This window comes from Mus caroli, chromosome 1 (genome assembly GCF_900094665.2).
Source record: "Mus caroli chromosome 1, CAROLI_EIJ_v1.1, whole genome shotgun sequence".
Taxonomy (NCBI): Eukaryota; Metazoa; Chordata; class Mammalia; order Rodentia; family Muridae; genus Mus; species Mus caroli.
The window spans coordinates 80,688,675-80,705,430 of NC_034570.1; the positions used below are offsets into that span (position 1 = coordinate 80,688,675).

At 44.6% G+C, this 16,756-nt stretch overlaps 2 protein-coding genes across 7 annotated transcripts in view; one reads left to right on the plus strand and one right to left on the minus strand.

Annotated features, from left to right (window-relative positions):
* LOC110283898 (UDP-glucuronosyltransferase 1-6) overlaps positions 1 to 16,756 on the plus strand; it is a 124,380-nt gene that overhangs the window by 105,180 nt on the left and 2,444 nt on the right. For 2 of the 6 annotated variants that reach the window (XM_021149605.1, XM_021149689.2), the window contains 3 exons: positions 15,226 to 15,357; positions 15,989 to 16,076; positions 16,341 to 16,560. In XM_021149605.1, coding sequence (XP_021005264.1) covers positions 15,226 to 15,357; positions 15,989 to 16,076; positions 16,341 to 16,560 — 440 coding nt within the window. Of the gene's footprint in view, positions 1 to 1,701; positions 2,595 to 6,448; positions 6,453 to 12,142; positions 13,060 to 15,225; positions 15,358 to 15,988; positions 16,077 to 16,340; positions 16,561 to 16,756 lie in introns of those variants that run through there. The other 4 variants (XM_029479234.1, XM_029479235.1, XM_021149532.2 and 1 more) reach the window with 4 other exon arrangements.
* Dnajb3 (DnaJ heat shock protein family (Hsp40) member B3) lies at positions 5,835 to 6,840 on the minus strand. The gene has a single exon (XM_029479243.1). The coding sequence runs from the start codon at positions 6,774 to 6,776 to the stop codon at positions 6,051 to 6,053; it is 726 nt and encodes a 241-aa protein (XP_029335103.1). The 5' UTR covers positions 6,777 to 6,840; the 3' UTR covers positions 5,835 to 6,050.

The window sequence follows — 16,756 nt, forward strand, 5'->3', positions numbered from 1 at the left end:
TGGATGGAACACAGGGCCCCCAATGGAGGAGCTAGAGAAAGTACCCAAGGAGCTGAAGGGGTCTGCAACCCTATAGTTGGATCAACAATATGAACTAACCAGTACCCCCCAGAGCTCGTATCTCTAGCTGTGTATGTAGCAGAAGATGGCCTAGTTGGCCATCATTGAGAAGAGAGGCCCCTTGGTCTTGCAAACTTTATATGTCCCAGTACAGGGGAACACCAGGGCCAAGAAGTGGGAGTGAGTGGGTAGGGGAGCAGGGTTGGGGGAGGGTATAGGGAACTTTCAGGATAGCATTTGAAATATAAAGGGAGAAAATCGCTAATAAAAAATTGGGGAAAAAAAGTGCTCATGTGTTTCACCAGGATGGGTGAAGTGTCCAGTGCTAGTTACCTGGCCCTGCACGCTTCCAGGCCAGAGCAAATGCAGGGATCACAGTGCTGCACTAACCATCATTTCCTAGTTCCAGGAAATAGTACTGTTTGCCTAGGCATTAATTATAATAAATACCCAAGGCACCATGCACCTATTGACAGTTTAAAACAAAACGGGAAACAAGAATATTGTGAGGGCCAGTCTTGCCACGTGCCTCTTCATGCTTCTCATTCTGCTACATACATGCTACATTTCTGGCACTTGGTCAGCAGAATTAACAGTATTTCTTTGACCTAGTTTATACATAGAAATATTGCTCAGACTTGGTATCTGGTTCTTATGTGCTTTAGATCTGCAAGCCTGGCCCTTACATGGAGGGGAACAATCAATGTTGCCTTAGTTCAATTTTTACCAGCACAGGTACAGTGGAGCTGCATAGTGAGTCTGGGAAGAAGTGGGCCTCTTCTACTAGCAGTAGTGTTGGGAGTGTCCCCATTCAGGCTGACAACAGCGGCTACAAGCAGCAAGCACAGATTCAGGTTCTGTGTTCTCAGCCACCTGCTTCTTCTGTTCTTTTCCTTTTACAGGCATGGCATGGACAGGAGAGGCTAAAACCTACACTTGGGTAATTCTGCATAGACAGACACAGAAGGGAAATGACAGGGTTTGCCTTGAGATAAAACATGCAGAAAAGAGGCAGGTGCAGGACAAAAAGGCTGAAAAATTGCCTTTGGAAGAGAAACTGCAGAACATTTTATTAAACACCTGCCCTTCATGAAAGGGTGAAATGCAGAGGCAGATTGTACATGGCAGCAGGGGCTCACCCTGAGTCAGTTCCTGGTCTGGATCCTCAGAGCGTGGCTTCTCTGCAGAGGAAAGCCTCAGCCTGGCTGGCACAGCAGAATAACACTGATATGGAGAGACAGAATGCAGGACACCCCAGGGACTTGCCCAGGAGAGAGTGAAGCCTCAGAGCTTCTGAAGGTAGGAGGTGGCAGCAACTGTTCATCACATGTGGGAGGATTTCTCTGAGGCAGGGCCAGATTCATGGTCATGCACATGGTGCCTAACACTGGAGTCCTGCCCCTGACCTGGGCCTCAAATTCATCTTTTCTTGACTTTCAGACCAGTGCCCTCAGGGAAAAAACAAAAAAACAAACAAAAAAAATGTAGTCCATGCTTACTACATAGGAGAATTCTGACTTTATCAGGATTCTTGTCTGGCATGGATTGTAGAAGGAGACCTGACCAACAACTTCAGAATGCAGTGAAAACCCAGATTAATTTTTACCTAGGTCCCTTAACTAAGGGTAGGATCCTGCAGCCCTCAGCATTCAGGAGAACAGAACTTGGAGATGGACACAGGACTGTGTGTGCTCCTTCGAGGAATCTCAGAGCTGCTGCTCCTGCTGTGTGCTCTGCCCTGGGCTGAAGGTGCAAAAGTGCTGGTGTTACCCATGGAGGGCAGCTCGTGGCTGAGCATGAGGGATGTTGTGCGGGAGCTCCATGCCCGAGGTCACCAGACTGTGGTCCTGGCTCCAGAGGTGACTGTGCACATCAAAGGAGAAGACTTCTTCACCCTCAAAACCTTTGCCTTTCCATATACCAAGGAAGAATATCAGCAAGAAATACTGAGTGACATTGAGACGACCTTTAAAAGACAACATTTTGTGAAGGCCTTTTTTGAAACTACAGCATCTATAAGAAAATTTTTTGACCTCTACTCAAATTCTTGTACAGCTTTATTTCACAATAAGATGCTGATCCAGCAACTGAATTCCAGTTTTTTTGATGTGATCTTAACAGACCCCTTTTTCCCCTGTGGAGCAGTACTGGCTAAGTACCTACAGATTCCTGCTGTGTTTTTTCTGCGTGCTATTTCCTGTGGCATAGAATATGAGGCCACACAGTGTCCAAATCCTTCCTCTTATATTCCGAACGGATTCACAAAGCTTTCTGACCACATGGACTTCCTGCAAAGGGTCCAGAACATGCTGTACTATCTGGTCCTGAAGTACATTTGCCATTTATCAATCACTCCCTATGAAAGTCTGGCCTCTGAGCTTTTGCAGAGAGAAGTGTCCTTGGTGGAGGTTCTCAGCCATGCGTCCGTGTGGCTGTTCCGAGGGGACTTTGTATTCGACTACCCCAGGCCCATCATGCCTAACATGGTCTTCATTGGGGGCATAAACTGTGTTACCAAGAAGCCCCTCTCTCGGGTCTGTATTCTGCTTTTATCTCAAGGATTTTCCGGGGAAATTATTTTTTACTTTCAAATTCTTATTTATCCAACTCATCTTTCCAAAGGTATCTTTTCTTTCCTGAGAGGCTTTAGTTCAATTAGCATATTAACGTGGTCACCATGCCATACTCTGGGACTAAGGCTAAGGTGAGGGGCCTAGTTCTAAGGTGTTGGAGTGGGACTCAACAGATTGCCCACATATCCAGACATGGTTTTGCTATTGGTGAGTGTCCTGATTCTGCTCAGGAGCTGAGAAATTGAGCTGTGGCCTGACCCACCAGAAGGTGTGCTGCTTTCGGATTTTTTTCTGAAGGTTAAAGGAATCAGCAAATTGTAGTTGTTGATGTGAAAGCTTTTAATATCGCTCTCAGAGGTGAAATGGGTGTGAATTCACACAACACTTGAGCACTCAACAGATCTGGAAGCAAGCGAATCATTAGTTTATAGGATCAATTTTTGGACTAACCACATATCAGATGCTCAGTTGACTGTGTGTAACTGCGCAGCTCCTGATGATAGATCTTCCACGATATAACAAAATTGTCTATTTCAAATTTTGTATATAGAAAACTAAAAATAGTCTAGATAAGTCTACCATAACAAAACTTTTTACTCTATCATAGGGTACAGGTAGAAAGTAAGTTGTACATTTACTCCTGAGGCTACTGGTTATTTTCCAGTCTAGTCAGATTGTCAGGAAGTAATTGAACATATACTCAAACAGTTTAATGGAGATCTAAGGAAGTTAAATGAGTCTGTATTTAATGAGGAAACCTGTGAGCTTGGCTTAGTAATCCTAGAACTTTGAAAGATAAGGCAGGATTAGGATTAGTACAAGTCCACCAAGGCTACATAATGAAGCTGGAGCAAGGATAAATAATGAAACCATGAGGGGGGAAGTGAGAAGGAAGAGGAAGAGGAGAGGGAGGGAGAAGAGAGGGCAGGATAAAGAAGAGATGAGGGCGAGTATGGGAGAGAGGAGAGAACTGAGGAGAATGTAGAATTTGAAATTCTAGGAATGAAAGCTGATACAGATGAATGACTTCCTACAATGGAGAGGGTACCTTTCCTCCCATTTGGAGGCTGTGACATAAAATCAAAGAGAAAATGGTTACTTGGAAACTGTAGTTTCTTTCGAATGCTTTCAGCCATGTCAACTACATTAAAGCTGCATGTGAACCTCATGCCGTGTGACTGGCTTTTTAAAGTCTTGATCTTGTTTTAGGTGGAACAGGGCCTCCTAGTCTTCTAGAGCTTACAGTGTGTTGCTCCTTCCTTGCCTGGTGTATTCTAGAAAATGCTCCCAGTGATACCATGAAGGAATACCCTACAGTGTATTTGAATGCCTTTTTGAAACTAGGTGCTGTGTGCATGTGTACCAAGGTACTTGTGTGGAAGTCAAGAACTTCAACTTCTGCTTGCTGGTTCACTCCTTCCAGGTTCCAGGAATCAAAGTCAAATTGTCAGGCTTGTGCTGGAGTATGCTCTTACATACAGATCTACTGGTAGATTCAAGAGGCACAGGAAACGCCTTTTGACCACTATGACAAACCTTCCCTAAAAGGTGACCTTCTACAGGAATGTCTTCACAAGTGTTTTGAGACAAAGCCATTTTTGAAGAAAGTTTCAAGCTTGACAATTCATTTTAAAAAATGTTTTTTTATAGTTGCACATGCTGTGAATCCCTGCATTTAGGAAGCAGAGTAGATTCCTGTGAGTTCAAGGACAGCCTGACCTACATAATGAGTTTCAGTCCAGCCAGGAACTTTACATTTATAGCAGCACTAATCCAAGACATCCAGATGACTATTGATTCTTGTGTTTGCTCTCAACTGTTAAAACAAACCAGAGCGGAAGACCCATGATCTCTGAGTAACCTTGCTATGCCAGGCTCTTTGCCTACCATGGAAACTCTGCTGATTATCTTGTATCCACTATGTAGTTTCAGACCCACTCATGTCCCACCCAAGATGATGATTTCCACATTTAATCATCACACAACTGTATGTGTTCATGATCCCTAAATTCTTGATACCTTCTATCAGTTCAGATACAAACCCATAGCAACATACTACTCAGTGACTCTTCCTTATGTATGTGCATATGTCTGCATGGTGTGTGTGTCTGTGTGTGTGTATGTGCGCGCACAAGTGCATGCATGGAGGTCCAAGGCTGATGGCAGGAATCACCCTCAATTACTCTTGCACTTTATCCAGGGTCTCTCAAAAAATAATCCAGAGCTTAGCCAATATGGTTCATCTTGCCAGCCAGCATGCTCTGGGGACTTCATGTCTCTGCCCTTTGAGGACTATCTCACACACCAGACCTTTATTTAGGTTTCTGGGGATTCTGGGGATGCTTGCCTAGTAAGCACTGAAAACCCTAGGCCATTTCATGTAGTCTGAATTTATGATAATGTGCTTAGGTCCTATGACCTCTTTGGAGAGAATTACAAAGCATCTTAAACCCATTCAGATCCATTTTGCTTCCATGCCTTATGAAGTCTTCATAAATAACACTGAAGTGAGGTAGAATATTCTGTGTTGTACTCTCTAAAGGCAACATCTGCAAGGTCTAGGGAAGCACCCAACTGTGCTATAGAATGGATTCTATTGCATATATATATATATATATATATATATATATATATATACAACCAAGGAGCTTGTATATCCTTCAAAAGGCACTTTTCACTTCCAGCATCTTCCACTGTTGTAGAACAAACTTAGGCACTAACGAGCCAAATGTTGAGAGCTTGACTGATAAACATAACCCTAAACCTTCAGAGAGAGCACTATCCTAGCAATCCTCCTTTTTGCCCATTGAAGTGAATTTCAGACTTCTACAAAACATGGGAAGAATAAGTGTGAGATACACACTACCAAGTTCGTGGTAATTTGTTGCAGCAATAACAAGAATATACTTAAGTCTACTTTCTTCAGTTTAGCTGCTTAGTTTTAGCCTTTCATTTAAACAGTAGTCAACTGTTCCTATGGCAGCATGACTTTAGGTAAACTAAAAGCCGTTCTTTTCAACTTAGCTATCTTAAACGAAAGACTCAATACATGCCTATCTTTCACCTTGGTGCGCATGTGGGGAAGTGGAGCTATAAAGTTCAAGGAAAGCTCTGAGTTGAATGTTCAACAAAATGGACATTGTGTGGTTTTAGGTGCTGTGAACGGTGTTTCCTAGCACTAGAACATAACACTGGTCTGCCTCAGGATTACGTTTAATAAGTGCCAAAGGCATACAGATATTTACAACAGGCATAAAGACCAAGAGAGATCCTATCCCTGCGATCCCAACAGTAACAAGAGGCACCGACATGAGCTGCATATAATGTCTTGAATACAGTTGTTCTGAAAGTAGAGTTCCCTTGAAAACGCGTTTAAACAAAAAAGTCCTGATAGTCCTTAAAAGACACTTTACGTCTTTACTGAGTATTGATGCGAAGCAGCTGCTCTTTGCCATTAATTATCAGGGACTTTAACTCTCCATCTTCTTCCACTTCCACCCTTTCCTGACCATTCTCAACGATTCTCTTGGTGGTGATTTTTTTGCCATTAATTATTTCGGTGGAGGTTGACACCGACTTGTAGTTGCCTGCCGCCCCACCACCGCAAGACATGGAGAAAGAAGAAAGGCCCGAGTTTCCTGGAGAACCGAAGGATGTGAATCCAGTATCTAACGAAGCGAAGCCACCCCCAAATCCTGGGAATTCGGTAAAGGAGGTAGAGAAGGGTACAGCCCCTCGGCTTCTGCTTCCACGGGTGCTCCTCCGATCCCCAAAAAAGTTCTCAAGGGGGTCTCCGAAGAAGTCGAAGGAGAAAGGGTCGTGGCCCCCGAAGAACTCCCTGAAGACCTCCGCGGGGTCTCGGAAGGAGAAGACATACTGGAAGGCGTCGTGGAACGGGCTGCCCGCCGCGCCGCCTCCGCCCACCTCGCCCACTTCGCCGCAGCGGTCGTACACCTCGCGCTTGCGGACGTCCGATAAGACCTCGTAGGCCTGCGCCACCTGCTTGAACCGCCTCTCGGCCTCCTCCTTGTGCTCGGGGTTCTTGTCCGGGTGCCACTTGAGCGCAAGCTTGCGGTACGCCTTGCGGATGGCCTCGGCTGAGGCCTGCCGCGGCACGCCCAGCACCTCGTAGTAGTCCACCATGGCGGCTGGCCGGCCCGCGGCCTTGGCGCTGGAGCGGTGGTGGCAGCTGCTGAACGCCCGCCTACCGGCCGGCGCCACACTCCCTTGTGACGCAAACGTCTCTCATTGGCGGAGGCGGGCGATGCCTCAGCCTATCAGAATGGAGGGCCCCAGGGATCCGTTGTGCTCCTAGAGATGCTCAGTGATGCTTAGAGACAGGACCGAGTCTAGTATCCTTGCAGTGGTGATTGGGTTGTCCTATGGTAGGATGAACAAAGGACGACTTAGGGGAGAGAGGCTTTGACTCTGGCTGCTATAGAAAAGTACTATTTCATCCTTCCCCCCACCTTCTCCTTCTCTCTACCTCTCTTTTTTCTCACTCTTCTCCTTTCCCTCTTCTCCTGATGCTGCTCTCCCTTCTCTTCAGCTGTGTAGCTCAGACTAGCCTTAAGCTTGCAGTAATGCCCTGCTGCCTCAGCATCGTGCATTGTGGCACAAGTGTGCCTCACAAAACTGGATTTTTTAAATAGATTTTTGTGCCCTGCCCCAAGCTGTCTTTTCATCAGCCAGGCAGGAGATTAGGAAGGTTCTCAGGAGTATGTTTTGTCTGATCCTGGTCTGAAGGACAGTGGCTTGTGAATGACTCAGGTTCTTAAACATTTTGGCCATAGGACACCCCCCTTTCATTTATATGGCTCTACGAGAAAGTAAAGCAATGAAAAGCATATATATTAGATACACACTAGCATAAATCATGTTCTTATGAGAAAATAACTTCTTCAAAACAAAACTTCAGAAGGGTAATGTGTGTTTGTGTTCTTCAAATCACTCCAGCATCGGGCTTCATAGAGCTGGATTCTTCTGTTACTGCATTCAATCTATTTTGATCTCATAAATAGAGTAACCTTTGGAAAACTCCACCATATGCCTATGAGAAATTTAGATCTTTAAAAGTCAGTATTTCTGTTAATGGAAATAGTTTCAACCTTGTAACATTCCTCTGAAAGGTCCTTGGGGGATCTTCAGGGTTCTAGTTTATACTTGGAGAGCCATTGTTGTTCTGAACAAAAATAATTGGAACTTGTGGCTGTTTTTGAAGTACCTTAGATGAAATGTTCTTGTCGCCACTAATACTGTTGTAGTATGACTCTGGCCTTCCTTCTGCCTTTGCTTGACACTTGCTTTTATTCCCACTTTCTTGAGGGCTTTTTAAAAACAAAAACAAAAACAAAACAAAACACTGTATTACCTTATTTGATCAGTGATGAGGCAACATGTATCTCTAAAGATTACTTAGTTCTAAAGGGAAATGGTTAACCAGTAAATGTTTAAAGATTCTATCAGGAAGGGTACTAGGTCTAATCAGAAATTCTAGGATGCCAGAACAGTCATTTGAGTTTATGTCACACCCAGTGACTGAACTTGAACCTCCAGGCCTGGCACTTGGTAAACATGAAATAAACAGTAATAGAATCCTGATTAGGAGGAAAGGGCAGATGGATTTGACTAATCAGGAGAGCCAAAGAGGAGGAAAACTCGTTTCAAAGTGACCCAGGTCTAAAAAAGAGCAAGGCTAGAGGGTTTGAGTTTTCCTGTGGACCCTGTAAAGCTGTTGACCAAAGTACCAGAGAAGCAGTGGTGGAGTGGGATAATACAAAGGCAAACTGATATAGTGGGCTGGAGGGACAGTCTAGAGGCTGAGCTCTGAGATAAGACCAAAGCAGCTGGATCTAAAAGAGTGAACACTTGCCCTAAGTATTGGGCCTATAGTAAAAGTAGATGGAGTTTGTACAAAAACAGTTACTGAATGCACAGCTATAGACTGGCCTCAGGGTTGAAACCCTGCCTCTGAGGAATATATCCATTTATTCTGGATATAGGCAGCTGTGGGAACTCCTAGATGATGAAAGGTAGGATGGGGAAAATGCTGCAGAGATCTGAGGAAAACTGCCTTTTCCCTCTAAGGATCCAGAGTTGATCCTCAGGAGGACAGAGAGCTTATGTGCTTTGTTTAGTATCAGGATCCATTCTTATGCCATCTAAGGAGCTAGGTGTCCCGTAGATGGGAATATTAGCTTCTGGTTCCAGCTTAAAAAGAAATCCCTACCATGGGACTTTTCGAAGACACTGCATTCAACAAGGGCCTCCAAAGAAACACAAAGCATCCTGTGGTACCCTGTGATTGCTTGGTTTAAGTGCTTTTCTGACTCCTGGATCCCTCCTTAAAGGCAGTGGCTATTGGTTATTTGGGTTTTGGCTCTGGAACCTAGCAGAGCACCCAGCACAGTAGAATTCACATGTTCCATACATGTTGGTGAAGGAAGAGATTAGCTTTAAAGTTGAAAGGGGTTGGGTCTGCTCATGTTTTAGGGAAGACCTGTCATTGGATTGTTTTGAAGTGGTTCTCCTTGTTGATCATAAGAGATGTAGATTGCCTTGCATCTTGATCAATGAACTGTGTTCCATGGCCAAAGATAGGGTTGGGCCCCAACCATTCAAGTGCATAGTAGCTGCAAGAAGCTGAGGAAGCACACTGTCTGCTTTGCCTGTGACCCTGGGCTCTATCTCCAGCACCATATAAATAAAAAAGCTCAAGGTTCTGAATGATGACAGGAACACAGAGTCATAAAGGCATTATAGTGTTTGCAGGCTCTTTGCCCCACATAAGCTGCAGGTGAGTTCTCACAAAAATGGGGCTTACAAGGATTACTGATCTTTAAGCTTAACTTGGGTTGTGAGCTTTGAGATCTAGTTAAAGGCACAGCAGAAGCAAAGGCATTGCTATATCTTTGCCACTGACCAAGAATTAAGAGTGATTGAGCTATTTAGTGTGTGGAAGGACTTAAGAGTTCAGAGTGCATGTGTGCATGGTGTGTGTGTGTGTGTCTGTGTGTGTGTGTGTCTGTGTGTGTGTGCGCGCGCATGTGTGCGCACGCATGCACGTGCGCTCACGCTCACGCTCAGGGGTAGGGGGCGCTCGTGTTTAAAACACATAAGCAAAACTGGAATTCTGTTGAGGAAGGGTGAAGACATGAAAAAGGAGTAAGGAGAAGGGTCCTGTCAACTGTGTACCCTAGAACACCAAAGCTTTAAAGCTAAGTTGTTTCTCCTTAGTGTTCTCAGCACAGCCACATGCAGATAGACCTAGTACTGTGGTCAACACTGGGATCAGGGCTTTCTTCCTAGAACTGTATAGAACATCAGTGGATCCCCACAAAGAGTACAGGCTGTGTTTTGCCCTCACTTTGGCTGCTCCCTTTGGGAGTCATTTCCACTCTGCAGCTCTTCACCTAGTTTCCAAGTACCCCAGATTGTGCTATTTGAACACCTTTTGGGGTTCAAAGTCCTCCCTTCTGCTTTTTCTTCATCCATCATGGTGGGGTCATGACCTTAGGTTCACAACTTCCCATTCAATTTCTACTTAGGTGGAATTTCCACTAGGGACGGGTCTGGGTACTTCTGGAGACTGGAAGTCAAGAGTGTAGGCTTTGGGCACCAACATCCAGGGCCTGTGTCTTAGCTCTGCCAAGAACTTGGCAAATGTCTTTGCTTTTGTCAGCCTCGGTATGTATCTAAAATGAGGGACAGATAGTCTGCGTTTACAGGACAGTGCTATGGGATAGGATGTGTTACAGAGTGTGCAGCTTGACAGCATTTAACACATAGCATGCACGATTTTGTTGCCTTCAATTCAAGCATTAGAATTTCCTCTTGGCTAAAGATATTGTTGGATATAATCAGAGAGTTTGAATGACTGAGTGAGAAGACAAAAGAAAGGAAGCCAGGGGCCATGATAGGGAGACTGAGAGCTGCCTGCTGTGACAGGGACATTCAGGTCATTCTCCTGCAGTGAGGAAGAGGGGTAAGCCTGTGCAGAGCTTCCTGTGCTTGGACTGAGCAGGTGAGAGGATTCTGCTTGTGAGATAAAGAATAAGGGAAGTAAGTTTGTGCTGGTTCAGTTAGACACTAAGGAAAGGAAAGTTCTCTTCTAGAAACTTGGACTTGGAAGTTCTTATTGAAACTCTGTGGGTTATCCTGCTGCAGAATAAAAGACTCCAAAATGGAGCTGACAAGATGGTGCAGCAGATAAAGGCACTACTGGACAAGCCCAAGGACCTGAGTTACACACCCAAGACCTTCAGGGTAGGAGAAGAGAGCCAACTCCTGCATGTTGTCCTCTGATCTCTCCACATATGTTGGGCACTTATTCTACATACAATAAATAATTAAATAAATGTAAAAAGCAAAAAAAAAAAAAAAGAATTTCCTCTTGGCATCAGGCAAATGTGATGAGCACAAATGTACTTACTAGCTGGTGCTTACCTAGTTTGATTTTCTGTTTAGAATATGTTTTCTCACTGTCTCTCTGAGGGAACTCTTAGAGAGGACTTCTGTCCACAGACCCATGTGACTTTGCCTTCTTGGTCATTTTCTACCCCAGCCTGGTTCCGTTCATTTGTATCTTCAAGGGGCTGATTTATCAGTTTGAGCTGAGAGTCTGTCTCTCTTCATAGCTGAGTCAGGGCACTCTTCTGTGCTGGTCTCAGCTGCCATCTTGAAACCCAGCCCTGTCCTAGATTCACTAAGAAGAAAGTGGCAGAGGCTGAGTTAGTAAAATCCTCTGCAAGCATAAGGACCCGAGTTTAAGCCCCAGAAGCCACATGAAAATTCTGCAGACAATTGGGCATGCCTGGAATCCCAACACTGGGGAGCTAGAGAAAGGGAGATTTCTTTGCTTAGCAGCCTCCCTGTATGTAGCTTAACTGGTAGCCTCCACTCCAGTGAAAGAGCCTGCCTCAAACACAAAATCTACAGCCTCTGAGAAATGACACCCAAGATTACTCTTTTAGCCTACAACAGACACACATACACACACACACACACACACACACACACACACACACACACACACACACGCATGCACGCACGCACACACCACTTTTTTAAATGATAGAAATGTTTAAGAGAAACCCGGAGTGGATGATGGAGGGCTTCCATGGACAAAAGTGATGTTTCAACACAATGCTCTTTTCTTTCCAAAAGACTTTCTGAGTAACTGTCAGTCTTATTCTTGGGAAAGTGTTATGCTTTGGCACTTTATGGTCCTTTTTCCCTCTCTGTTAACCCTTTCTGACTTACAAAAATGCTAGTTTAATGAGTCCAAAATGGCCAGAGATGGTTGAGCCAGCTATAGTCACCCAAACATGCGGCTTGAGGAAGGAGTAGCTGTCAGTTCAATTGCTGTTATTTGTTAAGGAACTCAGTAAAGCTCCTCCCACTTTGTCATGGAAAGCAGACGCTCCATGGTCTTGCCAGCTCATTGACAGCTTTAGTCATGGGGCACAATCAATCATTAACTGGTTGCACAGGTTTCTCCTCATGTGTCATGAGCCGGCTTGAGTAGATCTCTGGCAGCAGCAGAGAGAGAGGTACCATGACTGTGGTGTGCTGGAGCTCGCGTTTGCTTTTGCTTCTTCCGTACCTTCTGTTGTGTGTGTTCGGTCCCCCTGCATCCCACGCTGGGAAGCTGTTAGTGTTCCCTATGGATGGCAGCCACTGGCTGAGTATGCTTGGAGTTATACAGCAGCTCCAGCAGAAGGGGCACGAAGTTGTGGTCATAGCACCTGAAGCCTCGATACACATAAAAGAAGGATCATTTTACACTCTGAGGAAGTACCCTGTGCCATTCCAGAAGGAAAATGTGACAGCTACTTTGGTGGAACTTGGGCGGACTGCCTTTCATCAAGATCCTTTTCTGCTTCGCGTGGTCAAAATATATATGAAAGTCAAAAGGGATTCCAGTATGCTCCTGTCTGGCTGCTCCCATCTGCTGCACAATGCTGAGTTTATGGCCTCTCTGGAAGAAAGTCACTTTGATGCTCTGCTGACAGACCCTTTCCTTCCCTGTGGCGCCATTGTGGCCCAGTACCTGGCTCTGCCCACTGTGAACTTCTTGAATGCATTGCCATGCAGCCTGGATTTGGAAGCTACCCAATGCCCTATCCCATTGTCCTATGTGCCCAAGAGTATGTCTTTCAATTCAGATCGCATGAACTTCCTACAGCGAGTGAAGAACATGCTCCTGGCTGTGTCAGAGAACTTTATGTGCAGAGTGGTTTATTCCCCCTATGGGTCACTTGCCACTGAAATCTTACAGAAAGAGGTGACTGTCAAGGACCTTCTGAGCTCTGCATCTATCTGGCTGATGAGAAATGACTTTGTGAAAGATTACCCCAGGCCCATCATGCCCAACATGGTTTTTATTGGTGGGATAAACTGCCTTCAGAAAAAGCCCCTATCCCAGGTGTGTATTTGAATGGCGCCTTTCCAGGCCTGTTGTTCTTTGGGTGAAAGGAACTTTCCATAGGTATGTGCTGATCTCAGGGAGGCTTGTATGGTTTCAAGTGTTCTCTCTTGTTAACTTCTATCCCCTAAGTCTCACAGTCTTGAATTTGTCTGTCCTTGGCATCCTTTTCTGACTTCTTTGTATACAGTATTCTGAGAAATACATATCTTAGGCATTTTATCCTGGGGAATTAAATTTAATGAAGCCAGCATTAATTGTCAGAAGAACCACTGTGTTTGGGACACTTCTCAGAGAACAGAGCTGTGTACTACGAAACATCCCTTTGGAACTCATGTTCTTGATTCAGGCACTAGTAGCTTAAGTCTGATGCAATTGTTCTTTAACCCTTATAGATCCTGGCAGGAGTCACTACCTTTATGGTCCTTGTTATCATTCTAATGTCTAGATATTCTAACAGAAAACTAAATATTGCAGTCTTTCTCTTCTTCCTGTAGGGCAAGGTGTCATCCCTCTGTCTGAGCAAGAGACAATCTTGGTAAAATAAAGCAATTCAGGACCACAGTCATACATGTTGAGTCTGAAGTAAATAGCTAATAGATCAGAGAAGCCAGAGATAGAAAGATACTGGCAAAAGAGACCAATCATGGAGGCAGGCAAGCTTGTACTTAGCTCAAGGGAAAGGCTTCTAACAGGTAGTCTAAATGGATTCTGGGAGAGCAAAAGATGTTTTGTTCAGAGTTCAGAACCAACTATGCAGCTCTTAGTAGAATGTAAGAAATATTTAATGGTCTCGTCAGCTGGAGTGAAGTGTCCGTAGAGAGAAGGTCTTCCTTTTGGAGCATTTATCATGTTTAGAAAGAAACAAGTCTGAGATCAAAGATTATTTGCAGCTAACATGTTGCCTCACTGTTTGGCTGTCCCAAGGACTGTGATGTTGTGGCAAAGTTTAGGGCATCTTGTGCCAAGTAGAGGGAACTCACCTCTGTTGAATCCACAAAAGTTGATGCAGAGTCATTGTCCAACATGCTTCTGTAGCTCACAAGCTTGCGTGCTAGTTAAGCCTTGGCTGAATCCTGCTATCTGACTGTGGATGTTTATGACCCTACAGAGCTGATTTTGTGCCAATCACACACTACTGGCTGCCGAGTAGGCGTGGGAGGCCATGCAGGAGGGAAAAACTAGACTGATCTCTTTCCAGATAGACTGTAGGTGAGCTATGTGCTATCTGGAGGTAGCAGGAAGGCAAAGGGCACTAGGATGTGAGCTGCCTGCCCCCAGGAAAGAAGTCCCTGAGGAGGGAAGGAAAACAAGAGGCAATCCTAGACAAGGAAGGCTTTAGAGCAACCAACTCTAGTATGCTCTTAAAGAGATCAAAATCCAGAGCCATGGCAGAAAAGCCTGGCCTGGCCTCTCACTCTTTAAGTGGGCCCAGTGGGTGAGACCAAGGTGCCACTGCTGTGATGATCCAGGGGGCTGCAAGAACCTGGCCCTCAGGTGTGTGGAAGAGGGCTGTTCCTCTGGGAAGGTTGCCCAGGGTTTGTGATCCTCATGTGTTCATGATAGAGTTTGGTAATCGTCTCTCTGTATCTTACATGTAGGGATATCAGGACATGATTTGCCCAGGAAAATTTAGATTTAAGGAATAAAAGTACCAGGTTCCAGGCAGCTCCTCAGCTGTGGGCAGCCTGGCATGTCATACCATCATGCTAATTTTCTCCACATTCTTTGGGAATAGCTGAGTCCATCAGAGACTCTTGGTGGTTAGTTAGCTTATTAATAATGTACAGCATGGGAGAACTGCCATGCTACTTAGAGTCTGTTTCCTGTGTGGGGCCACAAGTAGGAACATGTGTATGGACCTGTGTCATGTTCATGGATGTACATTCAGGTGTATGCACACTCATGTATGTGCCTCTGCTTTTCTTATGGGAAGTCAGCACATTACATGGATTCTGCATCTCCAGGGAACCCTACAGATAACCCTGTGGACATCCTCCTGAATTGACAGGGGAGAAGGAGACAGTTGCCATGATGATGCTTGTCTATTGCACACACCCTTTCACTGATTTCCATAAGAGGGAAGTAACTTGTAACCTAATGTGCTCAGGTCACAAGGAATGTGAGGGACAAGAGATGAACTAGAAATATCCTTTTCTGCTCTAGGAATTTGAAGCCTATGTCAACGCCTCTGGGGAGCATGGCATCGTGGTTTTCTCTTTGGGATCCATGGTCTCGGAGATTCCGGAGAAGAAAGCCATGGAAATTGCTGAGGCTTTGGGCAGAATTCCTCAGACGGTAAGATGGTTCTGCACGGCTCCGTCATAGCTGTTGTTTTGAGATCTCTGGCTCCAGAGTTAGGAGTCTGGAAATCCTCTGACATTCTCCAACATTGTTGTCATTGTTGTTATTATTATTACTATTAGCATTAGTATTATTATATTTTTCAATTTCATTCAGGTACTCCTACACTATGGTCTGTTTCACTCAGATTTCTCCTTTCTCTAGGAGACACCAAAGTATTAGGGAGAAACTAGTTAAAAATAAGCATGGAACTCTTTTTCATACCAAATGAGGATGTTTTACCCAAAAGACTTAGTTTTGGTTTGCTCTTCCTTGGTTAGCTCTGGACATTCCCTTGTTTGTTTGTTTTTTTTTTTTTTTAAGAAAGTTTCCCTTTGCAGTGCAGAAAAGTGAAGAGTTTCCCGGTGCCTGGCTTGGTGGCTTCTCACACTCAAATCACCAGGCTTCAGCATCAAGATACAGTGTTGCCTGAGCTCCAGGGACTTCCTATGCACCAGACCTCCCACCATGCAGAGGCCATAGGTGTTCTTTCCAGATGACTGGCCTTTCTAGCTAGTATTGCAATTGTAAAAAAAAAATCACATTGTGTTCTTTTATTAAACATTGTGCTTTTTGCCCCTGTGAGGTCCTGTGGCGCTACACCGGAACTAGACCATCGAATCTTGCAAAGAACACAATTCTTGTCAAATGGCTACCCCAAAATGATCTGCTTGGTAGGTTGGGGGCATCTGACATGGAGGTCAAACCAGGGTTAAATTAATAAAATGACAGGCATGAATGTTTTAAATGATATCTTAGCTTGATTGTGGTCCGTACACATAAGACATTGCATACGTCACTCCTCCCCCTCCCCCTCCCCCTCCCCCACCCCAAGTTTCTACAATGGTCACATGTAGATAACAGTCCCTGGGGTATTCTCAGAATCCAGACACTGTGAGACTGGTGAGCTCAGCATCCTTGTCTGTTGTACTTCTCAGGTCATCCAAAGACTCGGGCATTCATCACACACTCTGGTTCCCATGGTATTTATGAAGGAATATGCAATGGAGTTCCGATGGTGATGATGCCCCTATTTGGCGATCAGATGGACAATGCCAAGCGCATGGAAACTCGGGGAGCTGGGGTGACCCTGAATGTCCTTGAAATGACTGCTGATGATTTGGAAAATGCTCTTAAAACTGTCATCAATAACAAGAGGTAGGTAATAGAAAAGAAAAAACAAAACCAAGAACCCAAAAAAACCCTACTTGTATTCATACCTACAGCATTTACAAGCAGCACAACACAAATACATAAAAAATCTATATTTATATAAGATAATGTGGGAGTTATTCCTATTTATAAAATGACTACATTTTATCATAAAAGTTTTTTAAAAATTTAATTTCCCTGG